Genomic DNA, 27,629 nt, shown 5'->3' on the forward strand with positions numbered 1-27,629 from the left:
ATTTATTGCACCAAGCAGGAAGAAAACATGGCAGTCTGCTTAACTCATTCTTTCAACATGGTGGTTTTTGTCACTCTCTTCTTCCTCTTCCCCCTCCAATATGCAACAAGTGCATCTGTGAAATATTTATCAATCTTAAAAGCCTCATTTACTTTGCAGACCATTTGGTATTTGCTTAGAGGAAGAATTATTGCTAATAAAAACAGAATCATTCATGGAAATGCAAAGTCCCACTCTCATAATTTAGGCCACTGCCATTTAAAACATCACGGGTAATAATTTACAGAGTGCTGCATCAAAAGGTTACACTTAGCTGCTGATAGAGATCACAAAATCAAAGTAACAGTATATGTTTATAATTTCATATGGGCAAAAAAGTTTTTTCAGCTTCTGAAACTGTGTCTCCTGAAAAATTAGTGTTTTTGACAAGGAACACGTTTTTTAAAATTAAGACTAACAGCGTAACATATTCATAGCAATGACAGAGCACTGGGTACAGCCAGAGTTGCCAGAAGATGAATATGTTTTGACTGAAGCATTAAGAAATAAAGCATTTTTTTACAGCAACATTTTTTTCCCAACAATATAGGAGGGAAGAAAAACAAAGGTTTTAAAACCATATGACCATATTAAAACATGTGCCTTTATTATTATTATTATTATTTTTATTTTTGAGACAGAGTCTCACTCTGTTGCCAGGCTGGAGTGCTGTGGCGTGATTTCAGCTCACTGCAACCTCTGCCTCCCAGGTTCATGCGATTCTCCTGCCTCAGCCTCCCGAGTCGCTGGGACACGCCACCACGCCCAGCTAATTTTTGTATTTTCAGTAGAGACAGGGTTTCACCATGTTGGCCAGGATGGTCTCGATCTCTTGACCTTGTTATCCACCCGCCTCAGCCTCCCAAAGTGCTGGAATTACAGGTGTGAGCCAGTGTACCCGGCGCATGTTCCTTTCTTAAGGCTACTTGCCCTCCATTATTCTCCTCAAGTGTACTCAGCAGTTACTACTGTCTGTGGGAATACCTCCTAATCTAGGTAGGAATCTTCTTACTGCTAAAGGAACAAACCAAGCTACAGTGGACTCTGGTACGCATTTCTTTCTCATAAATGCAATTTATGAAATAAGCAAGAAACAGTCTCAGCACCAACTAGTCATTTTAGGCAGTTGGGATGTTCTTGAAATCAAAAGTATTAGATGATGTTGAAATGTCACAGTGATGATGATGAGAAACCCAAAGGTTTGAAGGACTGGAAATGCTAATTTTGTTCTATTAAAATGTCCTATCTATAACACACAGCTCAACACTTAGGAGCTCTCATTAGCTTATGAATGGCATGAATCAAGGCATATAGGAGGTTAAAGCTGTAGAGTAGGTAAAGATGAACCTTATTACCTTTAGTCCACTCTTAGCTCTTCCACCTAAAGTCTATTCTTATTCCCTCACGGCCTCACACCACATAGTTGCTTGTGTTACTGTCTACATAGTTGAATTCTTAGTATGCAGCTAATACAGATAATTAATAAATGTATAAGATCCTTTTGAAGAGATGCTTGTCTCTCCAAAAGCTTCTTACAGAATCTTTGAGTGAGAAAGATCCTAAGAGAACATGCATTCATTCAAACAATTTGCTTTCCTATCATGTGACAGGAACTAAGGATACAGTGGCAAACAAAGACAATAGTATTAATAAATGCTAAAAATATATATTATTATTTTCAAATATTATACAGTGTTCTGTATCCAATGCACTATTCTATAAACTTTACATAAATTATCTCTTATAATCCCATAATAAGCTTATAAAGTAGTGCTATTATTATGCCAGTTTTTCAGAGGAGTAAAGTGAGGCACAGAAAAGGTCAAGTAACTTGCTTAAAGTTACAAGGCTAGTAAATTGCAGAGCAAAGATTCAAACTCAGGAAGTTGGTGTTCCAGATCCTGCTCCCAAATACCACATAGTACTGCCTTTCTCCATCTCTGCTGTCATGGAGTTTATATAGCAACAGTGGAAACAAACAAACAGGTAAATGTAAAAATATATAATTATATGATACATATGTAATCTGATATGATATAATATAACAAGATAAAGCCACTGGGTCAGAGATGTCTTTCAGATAAGGGAAGGTCTTCATGAGAAAATGGCATTGAAACAGAGACCTGGAAAAAATGAGGCTAGTTTTTGATCCAGTCTGATCATTTTTAAACTGTCATCTGTGGAATCCCAGCAAGAGACTCAGCCCCCTGTTGCTGGTGACAGGAAGACTGGCTGGGTAGGACAACAGGTGCAGGACCATCTCCTGGTCAACCACAGCAGCTCAGTTTCCAACTGGTTTGGATTTGGGGGTTCAAAGTAAAATTAGACTTAAAAATATTTCATGATTTTTTTAAAAAAGCTACAGAAAATCATTGATTATATCCAACTTCTTTCACAAATAGATAGTTCACAGATAAAGAAACTAGACATGAAGAGAAGTAACTTGCCCAAGGGCTCACTTAGACGGTGATCAGTAGAACAATGAGAAGAGAAGCCAGATTCCCTGACTTTGAATCTAGTCTACTTTCTATAACACTGGGCTGCTAGTTTTAACTCCCTCCATCATCCGGGACATTTTAAACAAATCTCTGGAAAGTACAGATAGAAGGTTTCATCTAACACTGTCTCTCTCTTTCAAAAATTCACAGCCAATCTCCAGGTTTAGTAAGAGCAAACTCCTGGGATGCTATGGACTCCCCTTATATTCTATTAGCTTGTCCTCATCTTTGCCTCCAATTATAGTTTATGTTTTTTTCTGATCTTAACCCATTACACCTTTTGTGACTATGTTGCTGTATGTACTTCTTGTAAGTTACTTCCAATCCTTTGGGGAAATGTGTTTGTACATCAGTGAAAGGAGTGTTTACAGTATGAGTCTGCTTGAATAAAAATTACTGAGAGATCCAGAAGCCTTCAAATAAATGAGATTCTAACGATGGACCCTTCTGTACCACGATAGGCAATGAGGAAGAATTTAAGGAATCTTACCTGTCCAGTGGCCCTCAGCTTATACAATTAGACATTCTCAGGCTCCTTTGAAGTTTGAAGACACTTCTCCTACCAGAACTGTGGCTGACACAGTTATAGCTGAGATCTGACCAAAGTCCTCAGTAACTCTTACATTTCTAGTATAAGCTTCATTTAAGAAAAGCATGCACAGTCAATTTATTCCCATCAGCCGTTAATTGTACTGCAACCAAAAGCCTCTGAATATCTATCTCTGTTTTCCAGAATAAACTGACAATAGTATTACATGTTGAACTATTCAAAGTTTATGCATCTGTTTAAAAAAAATGTAAGCAGCTGGTTCACATTATTGTCCACAATAAGTTATAACAGGAAAACAGACAGATACATTTGGGGAATGGCAACTGGCTTCATAGTACAGATGGGCTTATAGATGACCCTTCCAATTTTTAATAATATCCATAATTTATGTGTGAGCAAAGAAATGCAAAGAGGCCTAATGCACCCTTCTGACTTAGTACAAATCACTTTTATTTACTCAGGCAATACTTCATGGTCCAGTTAACTTCTTAATTAAATAGAGCAAGATGCTCATGCTCCATGCAAGTGGCATGGAAAATACTGTTTTGTGTGCAGTATGTTCACTTGGGAGTTGGAGCTGCTTTGCTTACTGAGAAGCCATCATAGCCTTCATTTTGTTTCTAAACTAACCAGAGACATGACTTTGCTCCTTGCAACTAATTTATCAATGGAACCTATTCAGACTGTGTGCCATCCCATGATAGTTTTTTTTTTTTTTTCCTCATAAACAGCACTCAGAATCCAAATCTTCACACTTTCTCATCTTTATCTCCCTCCTTCCCCAGCTTAGGTTCTTTAGTGGTTGGAGGAACAAAAAGGAAGCACGTTTTAGGAGACTCCGAGTAGAGAATGGCTGTAAAGGGCCATACTTCAGACTCTAGAAATTCTAAGACAACTACTATCTGCCATTGAACTTGCATACAATTTCAAAACCAAGAAGAACAAAACTAGAGGAATCACATGTCCTGATTACAAATTACGTTACAAAGCTATTGAAATCAAAGCAGTATGGTACTAACAAAAACAATCAAAAAACAGATATACAGATAAATTGAACACAATAGAAAGCCCAGAAATAAACCCACAGATACGGTCAACTAATTTTCAACAAAATTGCCAAAATATGTGATGGGTAAAACATAGTCTCTTCAATAAATGGTGCTGGGAAACAGGATAGCCACATCCACAAAAATGAAATTGAATCCTTATTTTATACTATACACAAAAATCAACTTGAAATGGGTTAGAGGCTTAATAAGCATAAGACCAGAAACAGTAAACCTACTAGAGGAAAACATAGGGGCAAAGCTCTATGACATTGGTCTTGGAAATGAATTTTTTCTTATATGAGCCAAAAGCATAGGAATCAAAAGCAAAATTAAGCAAACAAGTAGGGCTACATTAAACTAAAAGTTTTCCATACAATAATAAAAAAAAATGAAAAGGCAATCTATGGAAAGTGAGAACGTATTTGCAAACTACCTTCCTGATAATGGATTAATAATAAAACTATATAAAGAACTCATGCAACTCAAGAGCATAAAACTAAATAACCCAAATTTAAAAATTGGCAAATAACCTGAATAAATCTTTTTCCAAAGAAGGCATACAACTGACCAAGAAGTATATGAAAAGGTATTCAACAGTACTAATCATCAGGGAAATGCAAATCAAAACCACAATTGGTTACGACCTCACCCTTTTTAGAATGGCTGTTGTCAAAAAGATGAAAGATAACAAATGTTGGCAAGGACGTAGAGAAAAGAGGACCTTTATGTATTGTTGGTTGAAATGTAAATTGGTAGAGCCATTATGGAAAACTGCAAGGAGCTTCCCCCCAAAAAATTAAAATAGAACTACCATAGGATACAGTCATCCCACTTCTGGGTATATATCCAACAGAAAGAAAATCATTATCTCAAAGAGGTATCTGCATCCCCATGTTCACTGTAGCATTATTCACAATAGCCAAGATATGAATTCAATCTAAGAGTCAACTGACAGATGAATGAGCAAAGAAAATATGGTATATATACACGATGGAATACTATTTAGCCTCAAAAGAGGAAATCTTGTCATTTTTAACAACATGGATGAACCCGGAGAACATTAAGCTAAGTGAAATCAGCCAGTCACAGAAAGGTAAATACTGCATAATCTCACTTTTACGTAGAATTTTAAAAAGTCAAACACAGAAACAGTGAGTAGAAGGGTTGTTGTAAGGGTGGGAGTAGGGTAGGTGAAACAAGATGTTCATCAAAGAATACACACTTTCATTTATAACATGAATAAATTCTGGAGACCTAATATACAACATGGTGACTATAGTTAATAATCATGTATTATATACCTGAAATTTGTTAAGAAAGTAGACCTTAGGTATTCTCACCACATGCATGAAATAAGGTAGTTATGTGAGGTGATGAATATGTTAATTAACTTATGTTAGTCATTTCATGATGTATATTAAAACATCATTAAGTTTGTACACCTTAAATATATACAATTTTTACCTGTCAATTACATCTCAATAAAGCAGTAGGGGAACCCCCAAGCTACAGCACTAAGAGAAATTGGGTCACAAGAGAGAGAAACAAGAAGGAATGGTAAACTAGGAGTGAATATTAATCCTATGAAATCAACCTAGTTTCTTAACTCCTGTATGATGATGATGATATATATACATCCATAGATTCTTGGAAACTGCCACTTTAAGTGAAATAACATGCAACAAAAGCATTTTTTTTTTCTCACCAATGTTATAACAAAATGACTCTGCACAAAACAATGTCTCCCAAGGACCTAATATATGCTGTTCTACTTAAAGTTGCAGTTTCTAAGAACCTACTGAGGACATCAAGTAAAAAGGTATTGTACAGACCAAGATGGCTTCAACGCCCCGGCCCACAGGGGCGGCCATCTTGGTAAGGGTTGGAGAGGCAGCCTGAGGGAGGCCGCTGATGGCCCTGCTGTGAGATTCAAAGGTCATAATAAGGGAGTGACCCGGCGACGACTCGCCCCAAGGTTGACGACGAAGCGGCGAGCGCTGAAGCGCTGCCTGCACCTGCTGGCACCCTCGGCGGAGCCAGCGAGGCGGGCAAGGGGTCGGAAGAACCCGGCCACGGGCCGCCAAGGCCCCTCCCGCTAAGCAGGGAGGCTTTGCAAGGGGACTCTGCGGCCGGAAGCCGAGGAACAGAGGCGGCGCGCGCGCCCAGCCACCCCCATTGCAAGTTCTTCACCAAAGGACGTGGATGAAAATGAAAGCAACCAGTCCGTGATGACAAGCAGCCAATATCCTAAAGAAGCAGTAAGAAAACGTCAAAATTCAGCACGGAGTTCCAGAGGAAGTGATTCTTCTAGGTTTTCCAGGAAAAGCTTCAAACTGGATTATAGACTGGAAGAAGATGTAACTAAATCCAAGAAAGGAAAAGATGGGAGATTTGTGAATCCGTGGCCAACGTGGAAAAACCTCTCTATTCCAAATGTTCTCAAATGGCTGATAATGGAGAAAGATCACAGCGGTGTTCCAAGTTCTAAAGAGGAACTTGACAAAGAACTCCGAGTGCTTAAGCCATATTTTATCACTAACCCTGAAGAAGCTGGAGTGAGGGAAGCTGGCTTAAGAGTCACATGGCTGGGACATGCCACAGTAATGGTGGAAATGGATGAGCTCATATTTCTCACGGATCCCATCTTTAGCTCTCATGCTTCACCGTCGCAGTACATGGGTCCAAAGCGATTTCGTCCTTCCCTGTGCACAATAAGTGACCTCCCTCCAATAGATGCGGTCCTTATCAGTCACAACCACTATGACCATCTGGACTACAATTCTGTCATTGCTTTGAATGAGCGATTTGGTAACGAGTTGAGATGGTTTGTGCCTTTGGGTCTTCTTGACTAGATGCAAAAATGTGGCTGTGAGAATGTGATTGAGTTGGACTGGTGGGAGAAGAATTGTGTCCCCGGACATGATAAGGTCACCTTTGTCTTTACACCATCCCAGCACTGGTGTAAAAGGACTCTAATGGATGAAAACAAGGTGCTGTGGGGCAGCTGGTCTGTCTTGGGGCCTTGGAATCGATTTTTTTTTTGCAGGAGATACTGGTTATTGCCCTGCTTTTGAAGAGATAGGAAAAAGATTTGGACCTTTTGACCTTGCAGCTATTCCCATCGGAGCTTATGAACCAAGGTGGTTTATGAAATACCAGCATGTAGACCCAGAAGAAGCTGTGAGGATTCACATTGATGTCCAAACAAAGAAATCTATGGCAATTCACTGGGGAACTTTTGCCTTAGCAAATGAGCATTACTTAGAGCCTCCAGTGAAGCTGAATGAAGCTCTAAAGAGATTCGGACTTAATGCTGAAGATTTTTTTGTCTTGAAGCATGGAGAATCAAGATACCTAAATACTGATGATGAAAACTTTTAATAAATGTGAGCACAGGCACTTTTAATGAAAAAGGCATCATCTAAGTTTAAAAACAAATTAAAAGACTTAGAACTTCATGAATATTGTGATTCTTTTACATTTGGAAACAACTTCTGCAAGTTTATGTTTTATGTTTTGTGTAATAACTTGCTTCCTAATATGATCAGCTCATATACACCATGAGAGGGTTCAGGGGTGGGTCATTTAAATAATGAATTGGCTAATGTGGATTTTAAATCTCCTATCATGATATAAGCACTGCAATGGAAATGTTTTTACTAAAGCATTACACTTTTGTGGTAGTAGAATTACCTGAGATTGTGAAAAACTGACATTGAAGACTCATTTTGTTTTTTCCATTCTTCAGGACCTTCTGCAAGGTGAGTCAAGCCTGTCTACCTACCTAGATTTTTTTCAGAGGCCTACAAATACAAGTATCTTTCTTATATGCACATTATAATAAATGATGAAATTCAGTCCAACATGCTTATTATAAACACAGCAATTCTTGCTCTATCAAGATTAGCTTATATGCCAAATATTAAATATGGTTTATTTCAGTAAGCATAAAAACATAGGGGCTATCATTTTTAAAGACTTGATTTTTTCTATTGTGGTAAAAATATATAAATACGTATTTGCCATTTTAAACATTTACCATTTTAACCATTTTTAAGTGTACAGTTCTTTTGCATTAATGCACCCATGACCACCATTCACTTAAGTTTTTGAAAGAGGGAACAGTATTTTTTTTTTTCCTAGAGCCTTCAGATGAGAGGAAACAGTGTATTCTGTTGCACATCTACAGTTCCCAAAAGACCTCTTACTTTGGGAGGCCAAGGTGGGTGGATCACTTGAACCCAGGAGGTCGACATCAGCCTGGGCAACATGGTGACTTCGTCTCTCGGGGAAAAAAAAAAAAAAATTAGCCGGGTAAGGTGGTGTGTACCTGTAGTCACAGGTACTTGGGAGGCTGAGGTGGGAGGATCACTTGAGCCCAGGAGGTAGAGGCTGCAGTGAGCTGTGATTATACCATTGCACTCCAGCCTGGGCGACAAAATGAGACCCTGTCTCGAAAGAAAGCCCTCTTCTTAGCTGAGCAAAGGAAGGGAAGGGGTGTGGCTATGAGAATATGATTTATGCCATTTTCTTTTTTTAAATCTAGAAGATCATCTAAGCACAAATATAGCTACAATGAAGTATTTTACAGATAAAATGTTAATAAATGTTAAGAGACCATATACTTTGAATTAAGTTTTATGTTTTTAAATTTCTCTACACATTTTCTTTTTCCGGGGTCTCTTAGCTCTAAATATATCAATCAGGTTTATAATTTTTTTTTACATGATTCAGATGTCTTATATTTTTATATTAAATGAACCTTAAGCATGATTCTTTTGGTAAGCCAGTATGAATACCAGTGGTTACAAAAAAAAAAAAGTCAGTTGACATAAGATTTAGTCCTAATAAGGGCTCTGTATTCACTTGATTATTCTGACCCTTCCTAAGGGAGGGAGTTGGATTAGATACTGCTGGAGGCCCATTCTGTATTCCTAATCCAGTCTCAGCACTTTATTCATACAAAATAATCAAAATAGGTTTTCTACACCAAATGCCACCCAGGCAGTGCTCTATAATTTGCACATGTGTATGTGTGGTGCCACATGTTAGCCACTAAATCTGAACTTTTACCCTGCTTTCATCATGGATTTTTTGTGTAACCTGAAACAAGTCACCAATGCTCACTGTGCCTGTTTCCTCATTTGCAACAAGAGGATAATTCCGACCTACCTCTGAAAAATGTGTAGAATAAATGAGTTTTTAAAGCACTTTAGAAATATAAGGGAGAAAATCATTGCCTAAAATAGATAGGTATATTTGAAAGCTGAATATAAGTTAATGCTTTTGATAATGTATTGTTCCTGTTGCAAATTTAAGCATTATATATTAGGAGACTAAACACTGAAAACAACTTTATTTCACTGATTTTGTAAATTGGAGTAATAGCCTAAATAAGTGTAAATAATCTTTATCAAAATTTAGTGTTTATCTACAAATATGCGAATCAGTCAAGGGGAAATGTGTATGCAATGTGTGTATATATAATGTATGCGAATGTATGCAATTTTGGGGTACTAAAGCACAAAAAAATCCCCCATAAAATAAACCTTCCTGAAAAGACAAAAAAAAAAAAAAAAAAAAAAAAAGGTATCGTACATTCACAACTCCATAAACAAGGGACTGCACCTGCAAGGTACTTCAGAGGTCTGTATTACAAATGAGTTAAACAACTGGGTGTGACACAGTAGTGACTGGTGAGACTGTGCCAAACTGAAGAACAAATGTCTCATATAAAGTATGAAGTTTACAAAATGTAAGGCTGCCCCTGAACTCTACCCTGTAAGAATATCAAACCACTCTACCATTTTTTGCTCCTTCATAAGAATCAGAAAATGTAGATTTTTTTAAAATGTGAAATTCTCAGATTTTTAAATAGTAGAAGCACACATATTAATAGTAAAAGAAAAATACTGTGTGAGGCAAATAGACTACATCTGTGACCTGGATTCAGTTTATAACTTCTGTCATAACCTCACTTAATACTTTCTAAGGCAAGTCACTAAAATTATTTCACTTAACTCTTACGAGAAATACATCATCCCAGTGATTAGATCATCTGTAATTAAGCTCAGTTCTGTTGCATTATCCACTGTTGTCTCCAGTTTCCTTCTCATAGTGCTTGTGAATCTTCTCATGAGTTCAACCATACATTTCAGTCAAAGTCATTCCTCATGACAAGTCAATTGCCACGTGTAACCACTTATCACACTAAACATGGTATCATGAAAAAATTACCACTTAACAATCAGGTTGGTCACAGGGAAGAATACTGCCATTCTGGATTTTAGTTCTAAATTTAGCTGGGTATAATTTGGTAAATCCTGCTTTCTTTCTGAGCCTTAGTGCCCCAACCAGTAAATGAAGTAACTGGTCTAATTAAATTATTAGGTGCTTTTAACGTTCAGCCTAGATATATCTTGGTAATTAGGGATGATGGAATAAATCTCAATTGACATCATGCTAAAATCAAAATGGATTTTTAAAAAATCTCACTCTTCATTAAATAAAGAAATGATAGATCCAAAAATAACAATTCATTTTGAGGATGACTGGCTTAGGGTTTTAAAAAGTATACAGATATTTCTCAACTTTGATAAATACTGACAAACTTGGATACTGTCATGCCCCATTTTATATGTGGAATTTAGACTTTAATAAAAACGAACATTTACACAGGCTTTTGTATGGCACTGATGTGTGTGTGTGTGTAGGCGGGGGATAGGGCTGTCTTTTTTTTAAGTTCTGGGGTACATGTACAGGATGTACAAGTTTGTTACATAGGTAAATGTGTGCCATAGTGGTTGGCTGCACCTATCAACCCATTACCTAGGTTTAAAGCCAAGCATGCATTAACTATTTTTCCTGATGCTCTCCCTCCAACTCCCCACCAACAGGCCCCGGTGTGTGTTGTTCCCCTCCCTGTGTCCGTGTGTTCTCATTGTTCAGCTCCTACTTTTAAGTGAGAGCATGCGGTGTTTGATTTTCTGTTCCTGTGTTAGTTTGCTGAGGATAATGGCTTCCAGCTCCATCTATGGCCCTGCAAAGGACATGATCTCATTCCTTTTCATGGCTGCATAGTATTTCATGGTGTATATGTACCACATTTTCTTTTTTGTATCTTTTTTACTATTATACTTTAAGTTCTAGGGTACATGTACACAATGTGCAGGTTTGTTACATAGGTATACATGTGCCATGTTGCTGCACCCATCAACTCATCATTTACATTAGATATTTCTCCTAATGCTATCCCACCCCCAGCCCCCTACCCCGACAGGCCCTGGTGTGTGATGTTCCCTGCTCTGTGTCCAAGTGTTCTCACTGTTCAATTCCCACCTATGAGTGAGAACATGCGATGTTTGGTTTTCTGTCCTTGCGATAATTTGCTGAGAATGATGGTTTCCAGCTTCATCTATGTCCCTGCAAAGGACATGAAGTCATCCATTTTTATGGCTACATCGTCTTCCATGGTGTATATGTGCCACATTTTCTTAATCCAGTCTATCATTGATGGACATTTGGGTTGATTCCAAGTCTTTGCTATTGTGAGTAGTGCTGCAATAAACATACGTGAGATACCACATTTTCTTTATCCAGTCTATCACTCATGGGCATTTGGGTTGATTCCATGTCTTTGCTATTGCAAATAGTGCTGCAATGAACATACACGTGTATGTATCTTTATAATAGAATCATCTATATTCCTTTGGGTATATACCCAGTAATGGGATTGCTGGGACAAATGGTATTTTTAGTTCCAGGTCTTTGAGGAATCACCACACTGTCTTTCACAATGGTTAAACTAATTTATATTCCCACCAACAATGTAAAAGCATTCCTATTTCTCCACAGCCTCGCTAGCATCTGTTGTTTCTTGACTTTTAGTAATAGCCATTTTGACTGACATGAGGTGGTATCTCATCGTGGATTTGATTTGTATTTCTCTAATGATCAGTGGTACTGAGCTTTTTTTAAACTTTTGTTGGCGATGTGTATGCCTTCTTTTGAGAACTGTCTGTTCATGTCCTTTGCCCACTTTATAATGCAGTTGTTTTTTTCTTATAAATTTGTTTAAGTTCCCTGTCGACTCTGAATATTAGACCTTTCTCAGATGGATAGATTGCAAAAATTTTCTCCCATTCAGTAGGTTGTCTGTTTGCTGTGATGATAGTTTCTTTTGCTGTGCAGAAGCTCTTTAGTTTAACTAGATCCATTGGTCAATTTTTGCTTTTGTTGCAGTTACTGTTGGCATTTTCATTATGAAATCTTTGCCCATGCCTATGTCCTGAATGGTACTGCCTAGATTTTCTTCTAGAGTTTTTGTGATTTGGGGTTTTACATTTAGGTCTTTAATCCACCTTGAGTTGATTCTTGTATATGGTGTAAGGAAGGGGTCTAGTTTCAATTTTCTGCATATGGCTAGCCAGTTCTCCCAGCACCATTTCTTAAATAGGGAATACTTTCCCCATTGCTTGTCTTTGTCAGGTTTGTTGAAGATCAGATGGTTGTAGATGTGCGGTCTTAATTCTTTTTTTTTTTTTTTTTTTTTTTTGTGGGAGTCTTGCTCTGTCGCCCAGACTGGAGTGCACTGACACAATCTTCGTTCACTGCAAGCTCCACCACCTGGGTTCATGCCATTCTCTTGCCTCAGCCTCCCAAGTAGCTGGGACTACTGGCACATGTCACCAAGCCTGGTTAATTTTTGTATTTTTAGTAGAGGCGGGGTTTCGCCATGTTGGCCAGGATGGTCTTGAACTCCTGACCTCAGGTGATCCATGCACCTCAGCCTCCCAAAGTGCTAGGATTACAGGCGAGAGCCACCTCGTCCAGCCCATTATTACCCACCTTCTGAAGCCTACTTAGTCAGTTCATTTATCTCAGCCTCAGCCCAGTCCTATGCCCTTACTGGAAAGGTGCTGCAATCATTTGGAGGAGATGAGGCACTCTGGCTTTTTGAGTTTTCAGCTTTTTACATTGATTCTTCCTCATCTTTGTGAGCTTATCTACCTTTGGTCTTTGAGGTTGCTGACCTTTGGATAGGGTTTTGTGGGTATTTTTTTGTTTATGTTGTTGTTGCTGCTTTCTGTTTGCTTTTAACAGTCAGGCCCCTCTTCTGTACAGCTGCTGCGGTTTGCTGGGGTCCACTCCAGACCCTATTCTCCTGGGTCCCTCCTGCACCTGGAGGCGTCACCAGTGGAGTCCGCAGAACAGCAAAGATGGCTGCCTGCTCCTTCCTCTGGGAACTCTGTCCCAGAGGGGTAGTGACCTGATGCTGGCTGAAATGCTCCAGCATAAAATATCTGGCAGCCCCTATTGCAGGGTTGGTGAGGGGGGGACTCACCTAGTCAGGAGGCATAGGATCAGCCACTCGCTTAATGAAGCACTCTGGCTCCCCCTTGGCAGAGTGGGCGTTCTGTGCTCAGGGGAATTCCCTTGTCTGGACTGCCTGGCCTCCTCAGAGCCAGTAGACTAACTCTACTGAGCCTGGAGACCATAGCCGCTTCTCCCCCTGGGGGTCCATCCCAGGTCAATTAGAGTTCTGTCTGTGAACCTTTGGCTGCAGTTGCTGAAATTCCGGCAGGGAGGCCCTGCCTGGTGAGGAGGGATGGATCCAGGTCCCACCTAAAGCAACAGTCTGGCCACAACCTGCTACAGCTGCTGCGTTGCACTGTGGGGAATTCTTTCCCATCCAAACCACCTAGTCTCCAGGGCACCAGCAGGGGAAAACGACTGTGGCACAGTGATGGCAGCCACCTCTCCCCTCTGGAACTTAGTCATCTCTGGCAGCCTCCAGCATGCTGCTGCTGGCCACAACTCGTGCAGCTGCTGAGAGTCTGCACAGCTGTGCTCTTGGGTCCCAAGACCCTGGTGGCGTGGGCTCACAAGGGTATCTCCTGATCCATGGGCTACACAGATATGTGGGAAAAGCTTGGCTTCCCGGGCTGGGCAGCACAATCGCTCACCGCTCCTTTGGCTGGGGGTGGGAACTCCCGATTGCCCATGCGGCTCCCGGGTGGGCCGTCACTCCACCCTGCTTATCCTCACTCTCTGTGGGTCACACCAACACCTAGTCAGTCACAGGGAGAGAGCCTGGATACCTCAGCTGAAGATGCAGGATTCACACGCCGTCTTCATTCTTCTCGGTGAGAGCGGCCAACTGTAACTGCTTCTAATCAACCATCTTGGCCCCTCCATGTGTGTTTTAATCTTTAAATATTTTATTTTGCTTTTGTTATGTTATAAAATGAGTGGAAATGTCATTACTGAATCAGAGTGCATAAACATTTTTAAGGTACTTGAAATATATCATCAAGCTATTATTTTTTCTCAGAAAGACTGTGCCAAGAATGCTAGACCCAGCAAAAATGTTTAAGAAGAATGAGAGAAAAGTAAAATTTTAGAAGAAGGTAACTCAGCAAAGGAAAATTTTTAAACTAAAAGCTACCGAATATAAAATGGGTTTTCTTTGAGAGTAGTAAGACTGTCATTAAGAAGATATTCAAGCAGAGGTTGCAAGACCATTTGGTTCAGAGGAAATGCAAACATCAGGTGAAATTTGGACTGTATGATGATGTGAAAATCATCATCATCATCATCATCATCATCATTATCATCATTGTCAGAAGGGGATGAAGGTAGCGGCTACCATTTCTGGACACTCACTTTTCGTCAAGTTCTGTATTAACAGTTAACAAACATTATCTTGCTTATTTACAACCAAGTGTTAATATCTCAGCTGTGCAGGTAAGAAAACAAGCATTTGAAAGGTTAACAATTGTTCAAAGATTACTCACTGAGCAAATGACAGCATTAGTTGCCACCCAAGTCGAACAAGACAGCACATACTCAAATCCATGTTGTTACACTGCCTCTTGGTATGAGCAACTTCAAAAATCCTTATTTATATATGACTTTATAATTCTATGTGCTGGTTTTCATACATGAGAATATCTTAAGATAGGCATAGCCAAGATTTTTTACTGGATAAAATATTTTTAAAAACATATATTTACATAATAATTTTTTACATAACAATATTTACATAATAATTTTCCACTTTATTCTCCTAATGTAAATTAATTTTTCTGATCCATTCCAATTTTCTTTCCACCCTCTCCTCTCCTGAACTTCTAAATTCAATACAGCAATGGGCTAGGAGCCCTATACCCACTCTCAAATGTAGTTTGAGGTGAACATGAAGATAAATTCATGATACGACTTTCCTATTGCTGTAGGTGTGGAACAATAATAGGTGCTTAATAAATGCTATTTTCCTTTCCTTTGCTAGTTCACATTAAGTTATGCAAAAGCATCATGTAATCCTATTGCCGTAAGATGTGAGGAAAAAGCCTCTTTGAAGAAGTAGTGATATACAACTCTGTCTAAGAATGAATGAGTACCAAGGAGACCTTTACTCACAAAGTAGTAATAAAGGTTTCCTTTGTACCCATTCATTCATTCTATCTACTAGTAGTTCCTGCCAAAAACTTGCAGTTATACTTAGCAATCAGAAAGATATCCAATCACATTGAAATAGCATTCAAATATAGAGTTGTACAGCATTAAATCCCTTAACTTTACAAACTTCTGTGCTAATGCATTCAAGTGGTATTTCTAAGACATGTTGTCTTTGGATGTCATGATTGAATACTTAATTTAGCATGTGTCCTTCTCAATCTATTTTCTGGACAGCATGATACTTTACCACTTAGAAGCTGTAAATCCATGTGGCTGAAAGCTAGAATGTCCTGTTCCTCCTAGGCTACAAACCTGTATGGCATGTTCCTGCACTGAATATTGTAGGCAGTTGGAACACAGAGGGAAGTATCTATCTAAACATAGAAAAAGTACAGTAAAAATACAAATCATGTTATGGTGTTATAATCTTATGAGACCATCATTGCGTCAGTACAGAATAGTATTCAAGGTATGCTTTTGTTAAAAAATACATATGCATGGAAAATATTTGATGAAACAGTCAATTGTTCGGTTTTTTTTTTCTTTTTTTTTTTTTTTTTTTTTCTTTTTTGTGGCAGAGTCTCTAGCACTCCAGGCTAGAGTGCAGTGGAGCGATCTCAGCTCACTGCAACCTCCACCTCCTAGGTTCAAGTGATTCTCTTGCCTCAGTCTTCGGAGTAGCTGGGATTACAGCTGCCCACCTCCGTACCTGGCTAATTTTTGTATTTTTAGTAGAGATGGGTTTCACCATCTTGGCCAGGTTGGTCTCGAACGCCTGACCTCTTGATCCACCTGCCTCGGCTTTCCAAAGTGTTGGGATTACAGGTGTAAGCCACTGCGCTCGGCCAAAACAGTAAATTGTTGAGAGTGCTTGCCTCTGTAGAATACATTTCAGAGACACTTTCATTTTCAGTGATTCACTGGTTCAGTTTCTCAAACATCTACTGAGCATATACTGTGTGCTAGGTACAGCAAGAGGTCTGAGGAATACAGTGGGTACAATTCAGACAATCTCCTGCTCTTCCAAACAAATAAACATGATGAGAATGTGAAAGAATGACAGTTATAAGGAATAAAAACCAATGTGCTATTTATATACGGCTACTGTGCTAAATGGACTGACTGGGTAAAGGAAATCTTTCTAAACAGGTGACATCTGAGCTGACACAAAGATGACCAGAGGAGCCCTCAATGAAAACGTCTAATAATGCATTTTATAGGCCTTAGTGAGGACTTTAGATTTTATTCCAGATGCAACAGGAAATCAATGGGAAATCCTTTGCCAAGAGGTGGAGCGATTTGACATTTTGAAGACTACTTTGGCTATAATTTGTATAATGAGGCTAAAAGGGTAAGGCAGCAGACAGTGAAGAGACTGTTGCAGTAGTGCAAGTGAGAATGGATGGTGGCTTGACCTAAGGTGTGGTGTGTGATGCAGGAGGGCGAGTGAATTTGGGCACAGGTTTCAGATAGGGCTCACATGACTTATGGATTTTATTATGTATGCATATCTGTGTGTCTTTTTTCCTTCAGTTAGAAGATATTTCTTTTGTTATTAGAAACATATAAGGCTCTAAAACTTCACTATTTTTGAAAAAAGTTATTAAAAACAATGGAAAATAGTGAATTTGAGGGCTTTTTATTTTCTTTAAACTGATTTGAAAGCACTGCATATAGCTCATATATTTCAGTATTAAAGTAAGTAATTAAATGTAAAAGTAAGTAATCATTACTTTTTAAACTTACAAGCAGGTGTATCTCTTAGCTGAGATCAGTTGTCTGTCAATTTCCAGAGAGGCTGGTTAACACATTTGCTAGACATGCAATTCCTGCATACAGACCCAACAGATGCACCCAGTACCCTGTTTTCAAGTCTTCTAAAACACATTTCTTGACATGACTAATTCTTTACCAAGGAAACTTATTTCAGAATGTTTTACTCAACACATATCAGCTGTTCTTCTTATGTTCTTAAAATCTACCTTTTACCACTTCCAGTCTAATAAGAGCATTTATATATTTATGGAATTATTCCTAATATAGATTAGAAGGGTTGGGGAATGACAGCCTGTGGCCTATTTTTGTATGACTCCCAAACTAAGAATGCTGTTTAAGTTTTGAGAGCTGTAAAAAAGAAAAAAAAAGTTTAAAATAAAACTAAAATATTTACTTTCTGGCCCTTTACAGAAAACGTACGCCAACATCCGTAGAGGGAAATGACCAAACTAAACTAGTGAGTTAAACAAGTTTAATACAGGTAAGACTATTTGTCTAAAGTTCAACTAGAAACAGGTCTATGACTACTAACCAAATTGCCAGGTTGGGAAAACAAGATATAAATTAAGAGCAATGCATATAACAGGTATTTCTTAAATGCTTAAAACTGTCTCTATTCTGTCCAAGGCAGAATTATCATCTGATTGTCCACATTACAGGGTCACCTCATTACTCCTTCTAGGGTATAGGTTTCTCAATGACAGTAAATATGCTCACAATACTCTGTGTACTTTAAGTACCCAAGACAATGTACTATAGGTTCCAGTTACATTTTATAAATAATCATTGGATGGCTAAATTCATTTGCTATTTTGGATGGTTTTAACATTCTGACTCCCTCTCTTTTACTAAGCACACAAGAAAGTAAATCTATTTGAAATTTAGTAGTGGCACTAGTTTAATACAATTCAAGACTTTGGACAACATTCAGATAAAATTAGCCACTGCACCAAGTTGCTGAATTTCCATAATTATGCTAATCAATGCACACAATGCAAGTAATGCTTTGGGGGAACTTTCACGTTATGCTCGCAGGTGAAGGGGGATCAATCCGAGGCACAGCAAATGCATTAATAATCCTTTTCAAGCAGCAAATTCTATCACCCCATTAAAAAACAAAAATAAAAACTAAACAAACGAAACCAACCAACCAAAAAACAAAACCACTAAAAGAACCCCACACAATTTGGAATAACAGTGGTTAATAAAGGCAAGGTATATGTGTAGGAATCACTGCTACAGCAACAAGAAAGAAAAGAAGGAATGAAAGAAAAGGCTTATGTAGGAAATAATGGTTAACAGAGAAGGCTTGAAATCTCTGTCCTGCTACAAGTATGAAGCTTTTGACATGAAACTTCTCCAAGCCTCAGTTCTTTAATCTACAAAATAGAGGCAGCAATAGTCCCCACCTCAGTGGACAAATCTGCAAACTAAATTAGATAAGGAGACTGCATGCAAAACAGCAATATGCCTAGAACAGGGTACACACTCTGTTGTGATTATTTAAGTATCATTTCAGAATGTAGCTGTTGATATTGAATTATTATTATTATTATTATTATTTTTGAGATGGAGCCTTGCTCTGTTGCCCAGGCTGGAGTGCAGTGGCATGATCTCAGCTCACTGCAGCCTCCACCTCCTGGGTTCAAGCAATTCTCCTTCCTCAGCCTCCCCAGTAGCTGAGACTACAGATGCTCACCACTATACTTGGCAAATTTTTGTATTTTTAGTAAAGACGAGGTTTCACTATGTTGTCCAGGCTAGTCTCAAATTCCTACCTCAGGTGATCTGCCCACCTTGGCCTCCCAAAGTGCTGGAATTACAGGTGTGAGCCACTGCACTCAGCCTGATACTGAATTGATCCTAACCAACACTAGCTACATAGTGTAAAGTCTTAATGAAAAACAAAATTCTAGGTCTTTAGTTCTGTGTTTCTAAAAATGGCTTTGAAGCACTTGATGAATAAAATAAACAGCAATATTATCATGCATTTGTATACTATTTATGACTTTTCCACATTTGCTGTCTTGCCTTATTTGCGACACAATCTATAAAGTTGGGTAGCATGGGGTTGTTACCTTCTATTCAGCAGGAATGGAAAGAGGCTCAGAGAGGTCATCTCACTTGCTTACATTACCACTGCTGTGATGATACTCAAAGATTCAGAAGTGAAAGCGAATTCATCTTATTACCAGCATTACTCCCCACCCCAGTCCTCTGTACCCAGCTGATAGCAAGATCAATTCCTCTAGATTCAGATTCTAGAACAACAATAACGCCTTCTTCTCTCAGCAGAAACTTACTGGTCGGGACTGGATTTCTTTGGCGTAGAGAGGTTGTAAGAATTCGGAGTCTCCTTCTAGCTTTAGACCTTTTTCTGTGATCCTCAGGTTTCCCATTCCATCCTGAAATAGAACACAGAGATAACAAGGAAGATATGATTAGCCAAAATTTCAAAACACCTCAGGCTGTTAAAAATGGAAAGTTATTGCCTTATTTTTTTTTTTTTTGAAGGCGTGGAATGAGGACGGGTATTCAAAGAACATGTAAAATATTAGGAGGTATTGTTCAATGCAGTTATGCATATTATCTTTTTCACTCTTTCTGAGAAAATTCTATTCCAAGCAATTTGAATGCCCCCTAGTCATCCACATATACAGATTGGGGCAGGGGGGCAAATTGCTAGTCAGCACAGAAAGAATGGAGGGAGAAGGTAAGTAGGAGGAGAGAAAAGGATAATACTCCAGGAAAAGTAAAAGATCCTATTTCCAAAACCCTACAGATATTTCAAGCTGGCAGCTTGTTGGTTAAATCCAGACTTTGGACATGTGTGTTGGAGTCACAAACATTTAAAGAGCCAAGTTAGTTGCTAATATTTTTTAAAAATATTTTGTTATGGAAATAATGAATGCAAAAGTAGAAAGAACAGATAGCAAACACATATGTACCTATCACTCATCTTCAACAATTATCAATTTACGGCTATTATTATCTATGATGGCCACCTACACTCCCCTTCTTTGTTTAAATATAACCATAATCCCATTACCACACACATACTCGAGAAGTAACAATCATTCCTTAATATCAAACACCCAGTGTCAATGTTCAAATTTCACTAATATTTTTTTCTCTATAATTTGCTTTTTTGAATTAAGTTCCTTACAGCAATTGTTTGCTACATAAAATACTAGATCAGTTCCTAAAATTTCCAGTCATTTTCTCTCTCATACATCCACACATATACAAATATATACACATATACTTTATTTGATAAATATCATTTTAGAAATAGAATTTTCCAGAGTTCAGATTTTGCTGAACATTCCCATACTTTCATATAATGTGTTCCTCTATTCGTTATGTTTCCTATAAATTGGTAGTTACATCAAGAAGCTTGATCAGACTCAGGTGCAATTTTCTAGAACGAATACATCCTAGGAAATGGGGTATATTAGTTTTCTATTGTTACAGTAACAAATAATACAACTTGGTGGCTTAAAACAACACAAATGTATTATCTTACAGTTCTGTGTGTTAGCAGTCTGACCAGGACACAATGGGCTAAAATCAAGGGGTCGGAAGGGCTATGTCCATTTCTGGAGGCTCTAAAGGGAGAATCAATTTCCTTGCTCTTTCTGGCTCCTGGGCTCATGGCCTCACTTCCATCTTCAAAGTCAGCAGTGGGTGATTTGAGCTTTTCTCACATAAAATCACTCTGACATTGAATCTTCTGCATCCTTCTTCCATTCTCAAGGAACCTTGTGATTTCACTGGGCACATCTGGATAACCCAGGATAATCTCCCCATTTTAAGATCACCTGATCAGTAACTGCAATTCTATCTGCAATCTCAATTTCCCTTTTCCATGTAATGTAATACATTCATGGGTTCTGAGATTATACATGAACATCTTTGAGGTGGAGTGAGGGACAATTTTTACTTAATTCATGGGATATTCTTCTATCAGTAGGCACGTAACATTTTTTGCCATGAAGTTATCAACCATTGTAGTCTTTGCCTAGAGGACCGACGATTTCACTAGAGGTTTCAAACTGGTTATATCCTAATTCTATTATTCTTAATTTACTTTCATCTCATCAACTATTTGCTAACTCTAAATTATAGTTGACAGAGGAATTGACAGAGCTGGATTTTCCCTCCTTTATTGTTGATCTTTAAAATACTGAATTGGCTATCTAACATCTTCCACCTAGTATCTTCCAAACCAATGAGGTTTCTACTTTTTAACTATGACTATAAACATTTTCACTTGTTTCATTATAGCCCAATTATTGTCATTATAATTTTCTAATTTCCCTACTTCAGTAAAGGAGTTTTTTCCGGTTGACTGCTGCACCCTTTTAATATAACCACATAGTCTTTGATGGCCCTCTCTCTTCTATATGAGATGTTACAGGGTAATCCTACAGTCCTTCCCCATGACTGCAATTGGCCAGTTTTAATAAGAAGCCCTCGTTCATTTCAGTGAGAACTGGTATTTAGAAACCACAACTGGGAGCTTTGGATTGATTGTTACTGGGTGAGCCTTTGTTTCTGCGGAAAGAGCTGGAAAATAAGGTGTGTGTGTGTTGTGTGTTTAGTAAAAATAATATGATTTAACACGAAACTTTAACTCAAATTGAGGACTTGAAGATTTCCATTTTATCTCATGGATTTTATAATGTTACTACCTTTCTTTCATACCAAAAATCCCTTTTCTGAATAACACCAACACGATTATTCATTTAACTCACAACACACACAGAATAGTTTCAGAATACCAACGTCATTACTGCACTAACATTATGGTTAATAAAAACCAATGTAGAATTTGTCAGTTTTTAAAAATCTTTAAAGTATATCCTACTAGGAAAATACAGTCAAACCGTGGAATTTCAAAGTCATTTGAAATAATTCCTTTCTGTGGGGTTATTATGTTAACACAATACCCAGTGAGATTTGTTTCATTTTTTCTTCTCATTTTTTCATGATAGCTTTTTTAAAGTCCAATTTTGTTTCATGTAAACTATGTATGTGGCACCAAAGTCAAATCTACAAAATGACAAATATTCAAATAAGTCAAATTTCTATTTTCATCCCTCCACCGTGTTTTTTCTCCTCCCAGGAATGTGTGTGTGTGTGTGTGTGTGTGTGTGTGTGTGTGTGTGTATGCGCATGCATGTGTGTGTTTGGTGTATATACACACACACTACGAACATGCTTTGTTATTTCTTATGTGTTCCTCTATTTTCTAATAACATTTGAAAAGCAAAATATATGAATGAAAAATCCAGGTTTCTAGTTTCTCCAGTTAAACAGGAATGGCCATGCTGGGTCTGCTCTCCCATTGCCAGGGTCCACTGAGGTGAGCAGCAGCCGCCCCTGCCTAGACACACCATATGGTCTCTAGTTTGCACAGTCTCCACCCAACCTACCTCACTATGTTATCTATGTTATTTCAGCCTCCTGAAGCTTCTTCTGTCTGCCATTGCCATTGTGCTGTATATCTCAACACGTTCAGTATGGATGCCACACAGGGAGTTGAATGACTAAGTGGAAAATGGGTACTTTTCCCCATTCTGTCTTCATAAATGTGCTTCAGCCTGTGGATCAGAACAGATCCTGCAGGTCAAAATTGTTTCTCCATGGATAGTGTGCCATCTGTATTTTTCTATTCTGGCACTCATGGAGACAGTTCTGCCAAGAGAACCCGACTGGGCAATCAAACCCAGTGTGAGAGGCAACAGGCTGGGGGACATGGCACGTGTCTCACCTGCAGCAGGTGGAACCTGCAACAAAGGGAAAGACGACAATGCAGATGTCCAAAGGCACCTTCACCCTCCCAAAAGAGACAGACGGATTAGCTTGTGTTTTGGATTGTTAGTCCTCATTTCTGATAGCTGGAGAGGCAAACCTTTTCACAGAAACACACACTAAACCTGACTTCTATAAACTGACTATGCTGCTTCATCTGTCTGTATGCTATGCTGACATTTTTCCCCACTGAGGTCAGAAGACATTGATATGTTTACACGCATATGATTACATGCATGATACGATTACAAAACAAACAAGAACTCCTAAATATTCTTAAACAAAAGATTACATTTGGGGTACTACAGCAAGTCTATTCCAAACAACTTCTTTTCTTACACTACATACATATATCCCCTTTCCTCCCCCATTTATTGATGACTGACTTACTATGTGCTTTTCACGATTTACCTCAGTTCCTTCATTGTTACCGAAAATTATTATGTTAGTTCTTGGATTTCATCCTAAGGAAATAACTGTGTAAATGTGAAAGTATTTAGCTTTAGAGTTGTTCATCACCATGTCACTTAATAAGAGAAAAAATAAAAACCATCGAAAGTCACATGTTAAAGTAATTGAACATACTATAAGGGAATATGATGTAGTTCTTGCAGAGGAATATGTAAGAGTGCAGGTAAATATTCATGATGCATTATTGACTGAAGCAATCAGTTGAGGATATATATATATATATATATATAGAGAGAGAGAGAGAGAGAGACAGAGAGACAGAGAGACAGAGAGAGAGAGAGAGAGCCCACTTAAAAATAACTGTTTAATATGTATACACATTGATACATATATACACATATACTCATGTGGGTATAACAAAAAATTCTCAAGGAAATTTTATTGGAGAAAAATTCTAGCGGAAAATATACTCGAATGTTAATATTTAATATCTTTGTATGTCTGAGTTATGAGTACTTTCTACTTTCCTCTTTTTGCTTATCTGTACTATTTATTTATTTATTTATTTATTTATTTATTTATTTATTTATTTATTTTGAGGCAGAGTTTTTTTGCTCTTGTCGCCCAGGCTGGAGTGCAATGGCATGATCTCAGCTCACTGCAACCTCCGCCTTCCAGGTTCAAGAGATTCTCCTATCTCAGTCTCCTGAGTAGCTGAGATCACAGGTGCAGGCCACCATGCCTGCTAATTTTTGCATTTTTAGTAGTGACGGGGTTTCACCATGTTGGCCAGGCTGGTCTCAAACTCATGACCTCAGGTGATCTGTCCGCCTCAGCCTCCCAAAGTGCTGGAATTACAAGCATGAGCCACCATGCCTGGCCTGTATGTTCTAATTTTCTAAAATCTTCTAGAAACACCAATAGTAATTTAAATAAAAGCCCTTAAATAACAAAAAATAAAGCTTTCCCTGGTGATTTATTTTAAAAATCAACACTTATCTAGAATGTACACTATATCTCATGTACTAAGTGCTATATATAAATTATCCCATGTCACCTCTTCAATGTTCTTATGAGATAGTTATTATTTTCCTTATTTTACAAGTGAGCAAATTTCTTGTTAAGTAACTTGCTCAAAATTACACAGCTAGCTAATGACAGAACAATGAATTTGAACTCAACTCTTTCCAGTTGAGACTTTATATTCATAGCCATTAGGATAATAGCTAAGGGTAACCCAATCCTCAATATACACAAAAGTAATGTCATTATGGTTACTGCTGGGTTTCTTATTAATGTCACTTTGATTTTAGCTTATTGGGTAACTGCAGTCAGCAATATTAACAGATAGAATCATCCTTAATCCTAAGCCTAACACCACTCATTTTTATGGTACTTTTATTACGTCTTCCCAGGGTCTAGGGGATCCTAACTACAACCCAAAATTTGCCCACCCCCAGACATAATCAGAAGGAATCTTCTGCTATTTTTGGAGAACCCACTGTGTGTATAATCAAATGATATGTGCCATGACAAGTTATAAGAAGAGAAGGCCCCTCCAAATCCCACCCTGTAAGACAGTCTGTAATAGCCAAATAAGAACAGTGAAGAAGGTACAGAAATGACCACACTTCAAGAAATATAAATCCAATCCAAGCCAAGTAACTCTTTTTGCAATAAGTAATTTAATCTTCCCTCACATACATCTCACGGCAGCAAACTTATCCCAAATGTGCCAAATCTCTATCATTTTTCCACTTACAGGATTTCCTATTCTTGCTCATGATCAGTTTCACTTTTCTAGCCTACTTCCCTGTCTCTAGGTCTGCCTAATGGTATTTGGTGGGAAAGGTCTATCAAATAGTGTGAATTTGTGTTACTGGCCTCTATTTCCAAAATATAATACAAAGCTATTAGAGTAGCCAACTAAATATTAATATGTTCCCACATTCCCACATTTATAGTCTCCTTTCTAGCTTTGGAACAATCAGGCTGGATTGGAAACCCATCAAAGTACCTTGATATCACCTTTACTAAAAAACATTTCACCTTTTACTGCATAAGAAGTTTTGGGTATTATTAAGATTGGAGTTTTAGGTCACTTATGAACTACAGCTTCTCTCCCAATAAGATGCAAAAGAGGTATTTAGAAGATTGAGAATCAGACCAGGCCCAATGGTTCATGCTTGTAATTGCAGCACTTTGAGAGGCTGAGGCAGGAAGATTTCTTGAGGCCAGGAGTCTAAGAGCAACCTGGGCAGCATAGCAAGATACCATATCTTAAAAAAATAAAAATAAAAATTAGCTGGTTATGGTAGCACACGCCTGTAGTTCCAGCTACTCAGGAGGCTATGGCAGGAAGGTCACTTGAGCCCAGGAATGTGAGCTATGATTACATCAATGCACTCCAGCCTGGGCAACAGCAAAATCCTCTCTCCAAAAAACTAAAGAGGGAGGGCTGGGCATGGTGGCTCATGCCTGTAATCCCAGCACTTTGGGAAGTTGAGGCGAGCAGATCACGAGGTCAGGAGATCGAGAGCATCCTGGCTAACACGGTGAAACCCCATCTCTACTAAAACTACAAAAAATTAGCCGGGTGTGGTATTGGGCGCCTGTAGTCCCAGCTACTCGGAAGGCTGAGGCAGGAGAATGGCATGAACACAGGAGGCAGAGTTTGCAGTAAGCCAATATTGTGCCACTGCACTCCAGCCTGGGCAACAGAGCGAGACTCCATCTCAAAAAAAAAAAAAAAAAAAAAAAAAAAAAAAAAAAAAAAAAAAAAAAAAAAGAGGAGAGAGAATATCATTCCCAGAATAATTAGAAAAAGTATGTAGAAAAATAGACGATATTTTACTTTCCTCTTTAAATGGTGAAACTGATTTTCATTAAGGCAAGCATGAAAATTATAGTAGCCCAATAGGGGAATAGCAGGTCTTGACTGAATGAGTGCTGTCCAATGAAGTGCTTACCTGAAGTCTGTAAGGTGCATCTGAGATAGAAGGAGGAGACCAGGCTCCCACTGTAATCCCAGTGAAGATAAGAATTCTGAAAGCCTTGCTCATTGCAGGATCACCAGTGACGATTCCCATACTGGGTGTGGTACTCACTCAGAATACGAGTTTTCAAAAACCCAAGAGCAAATCCTATTATTTTCCCAGTCTAATTTAGAGTCTCCCCTAAGCCCTCAGTTAGATCTTTCAGAAAAGGCAGAGGAACAGGGGCACAGGTAGGTGGAATCTGGGGAACCACCCTCTGGGCTGGTCCAAGGACTACAGCATTTGCTCCTCATTCTTTGTCTGGTCTAGACTGGTTAATTGTTTTGCATAGTTTTCTAGAAGATGAGTACAGAATAAAGAGAATTCTGAGTAGCAGGATAATAGACTGAAATATTGGTTCTTTCCACATAACTTCTTTCTTTCCTCATATCTCCTGCCCCTGACTCCCTTTGTCACCATTTCAAACAGGTTCTTGGGCTTTGTAATTCCTTGGCTTAAGAGATTTTGAGAATGAAGCAGCAGTAGCCTAACAGCAGTGGGGTTTCCTATCTTTTATAATCTAATTGAATCTCATTGAATGACCTGTGCTAGATGTGCTGGGAAAGGAGGCAAGAAGAAGAGGAGATATTTTCCCACTGGGATGGGTAGGGGGCGGTAGACAAAAGATCTGTGCCTCCCATGTACTCCAGAGACCATTTTCCTTCCAGTGTCCCAAGGAGGGGTTAAGGCTTCCAAAGGAAATGGCTAAAACCTCACCAAAGTTTCCCTTCTCCAGGAGCTGCAGAACATTTGGACTCCAGGGATCATGTGGTGGATACCAGTGTTCTCTCAGCATGGTTAGTGCAGGGCAGTGACCAGTGGTCCCAGAGGCCTTTCCACTGGTGCAGGGTAAGATACCAGGATGTCTGCAAAATTCTGGGTGAGGTGGACTTCTGTTGGTTCTTGTGGGATGGGGCTGGAAATTGCTATTATGTTGTTTTTAAGATAGTGCTATTTTTCACATTCCACTGGACACTGCTGAAAAGGCATTTTT

The 27,629-nt window shown here is 38.6% G+C and overlaps 1 protein-coding gene and 1 pseudogene across 3 annotated transcripts in view; one reads left to right on the forward strand and one right to left on the reverse strand.

Annotated features, from left to right (window-relative positions):
- Window positions 1-27,629, reverse strand: part of SGCD (sarcoglycan delta) — a 1,039,631-nt gene that overhangs the window by 226,003 nt on the left and 785,999 nt on the right. For all 3 annotated transcript variants that reach the window (XM_030927838.1, XM_030927837.1, XM_030927836.1), the window contains one exon: window positions 19,676-19,777. In XM_030927838.1, coding sequence (XP_030783698.1) covers window positions 19,676-19,777 — 102 coding nt within the window. The remainder of the gene's footprint in view (window positions 1-19,675; window positions 19,778-27,629) is intronic.
- Window positions 1,199-7,555, forward strand: LOC104657297 (annotated as a pseudogene).

This window comes from Rhinopithecus roxellana, chromosome 3 (assembly GCF_007565055.1).
Source record: "Rhinopithecus roxellana isolate Shanxi Qingling chromosome 3, ASM756505v1, whole genome shotgun sequence".
NCBI lineage: Eukaryota > Metazoa > Chordata > Mammalia > Primates > Cercopithecidae > Rhinopithecus > Rhinopithecus roxellana.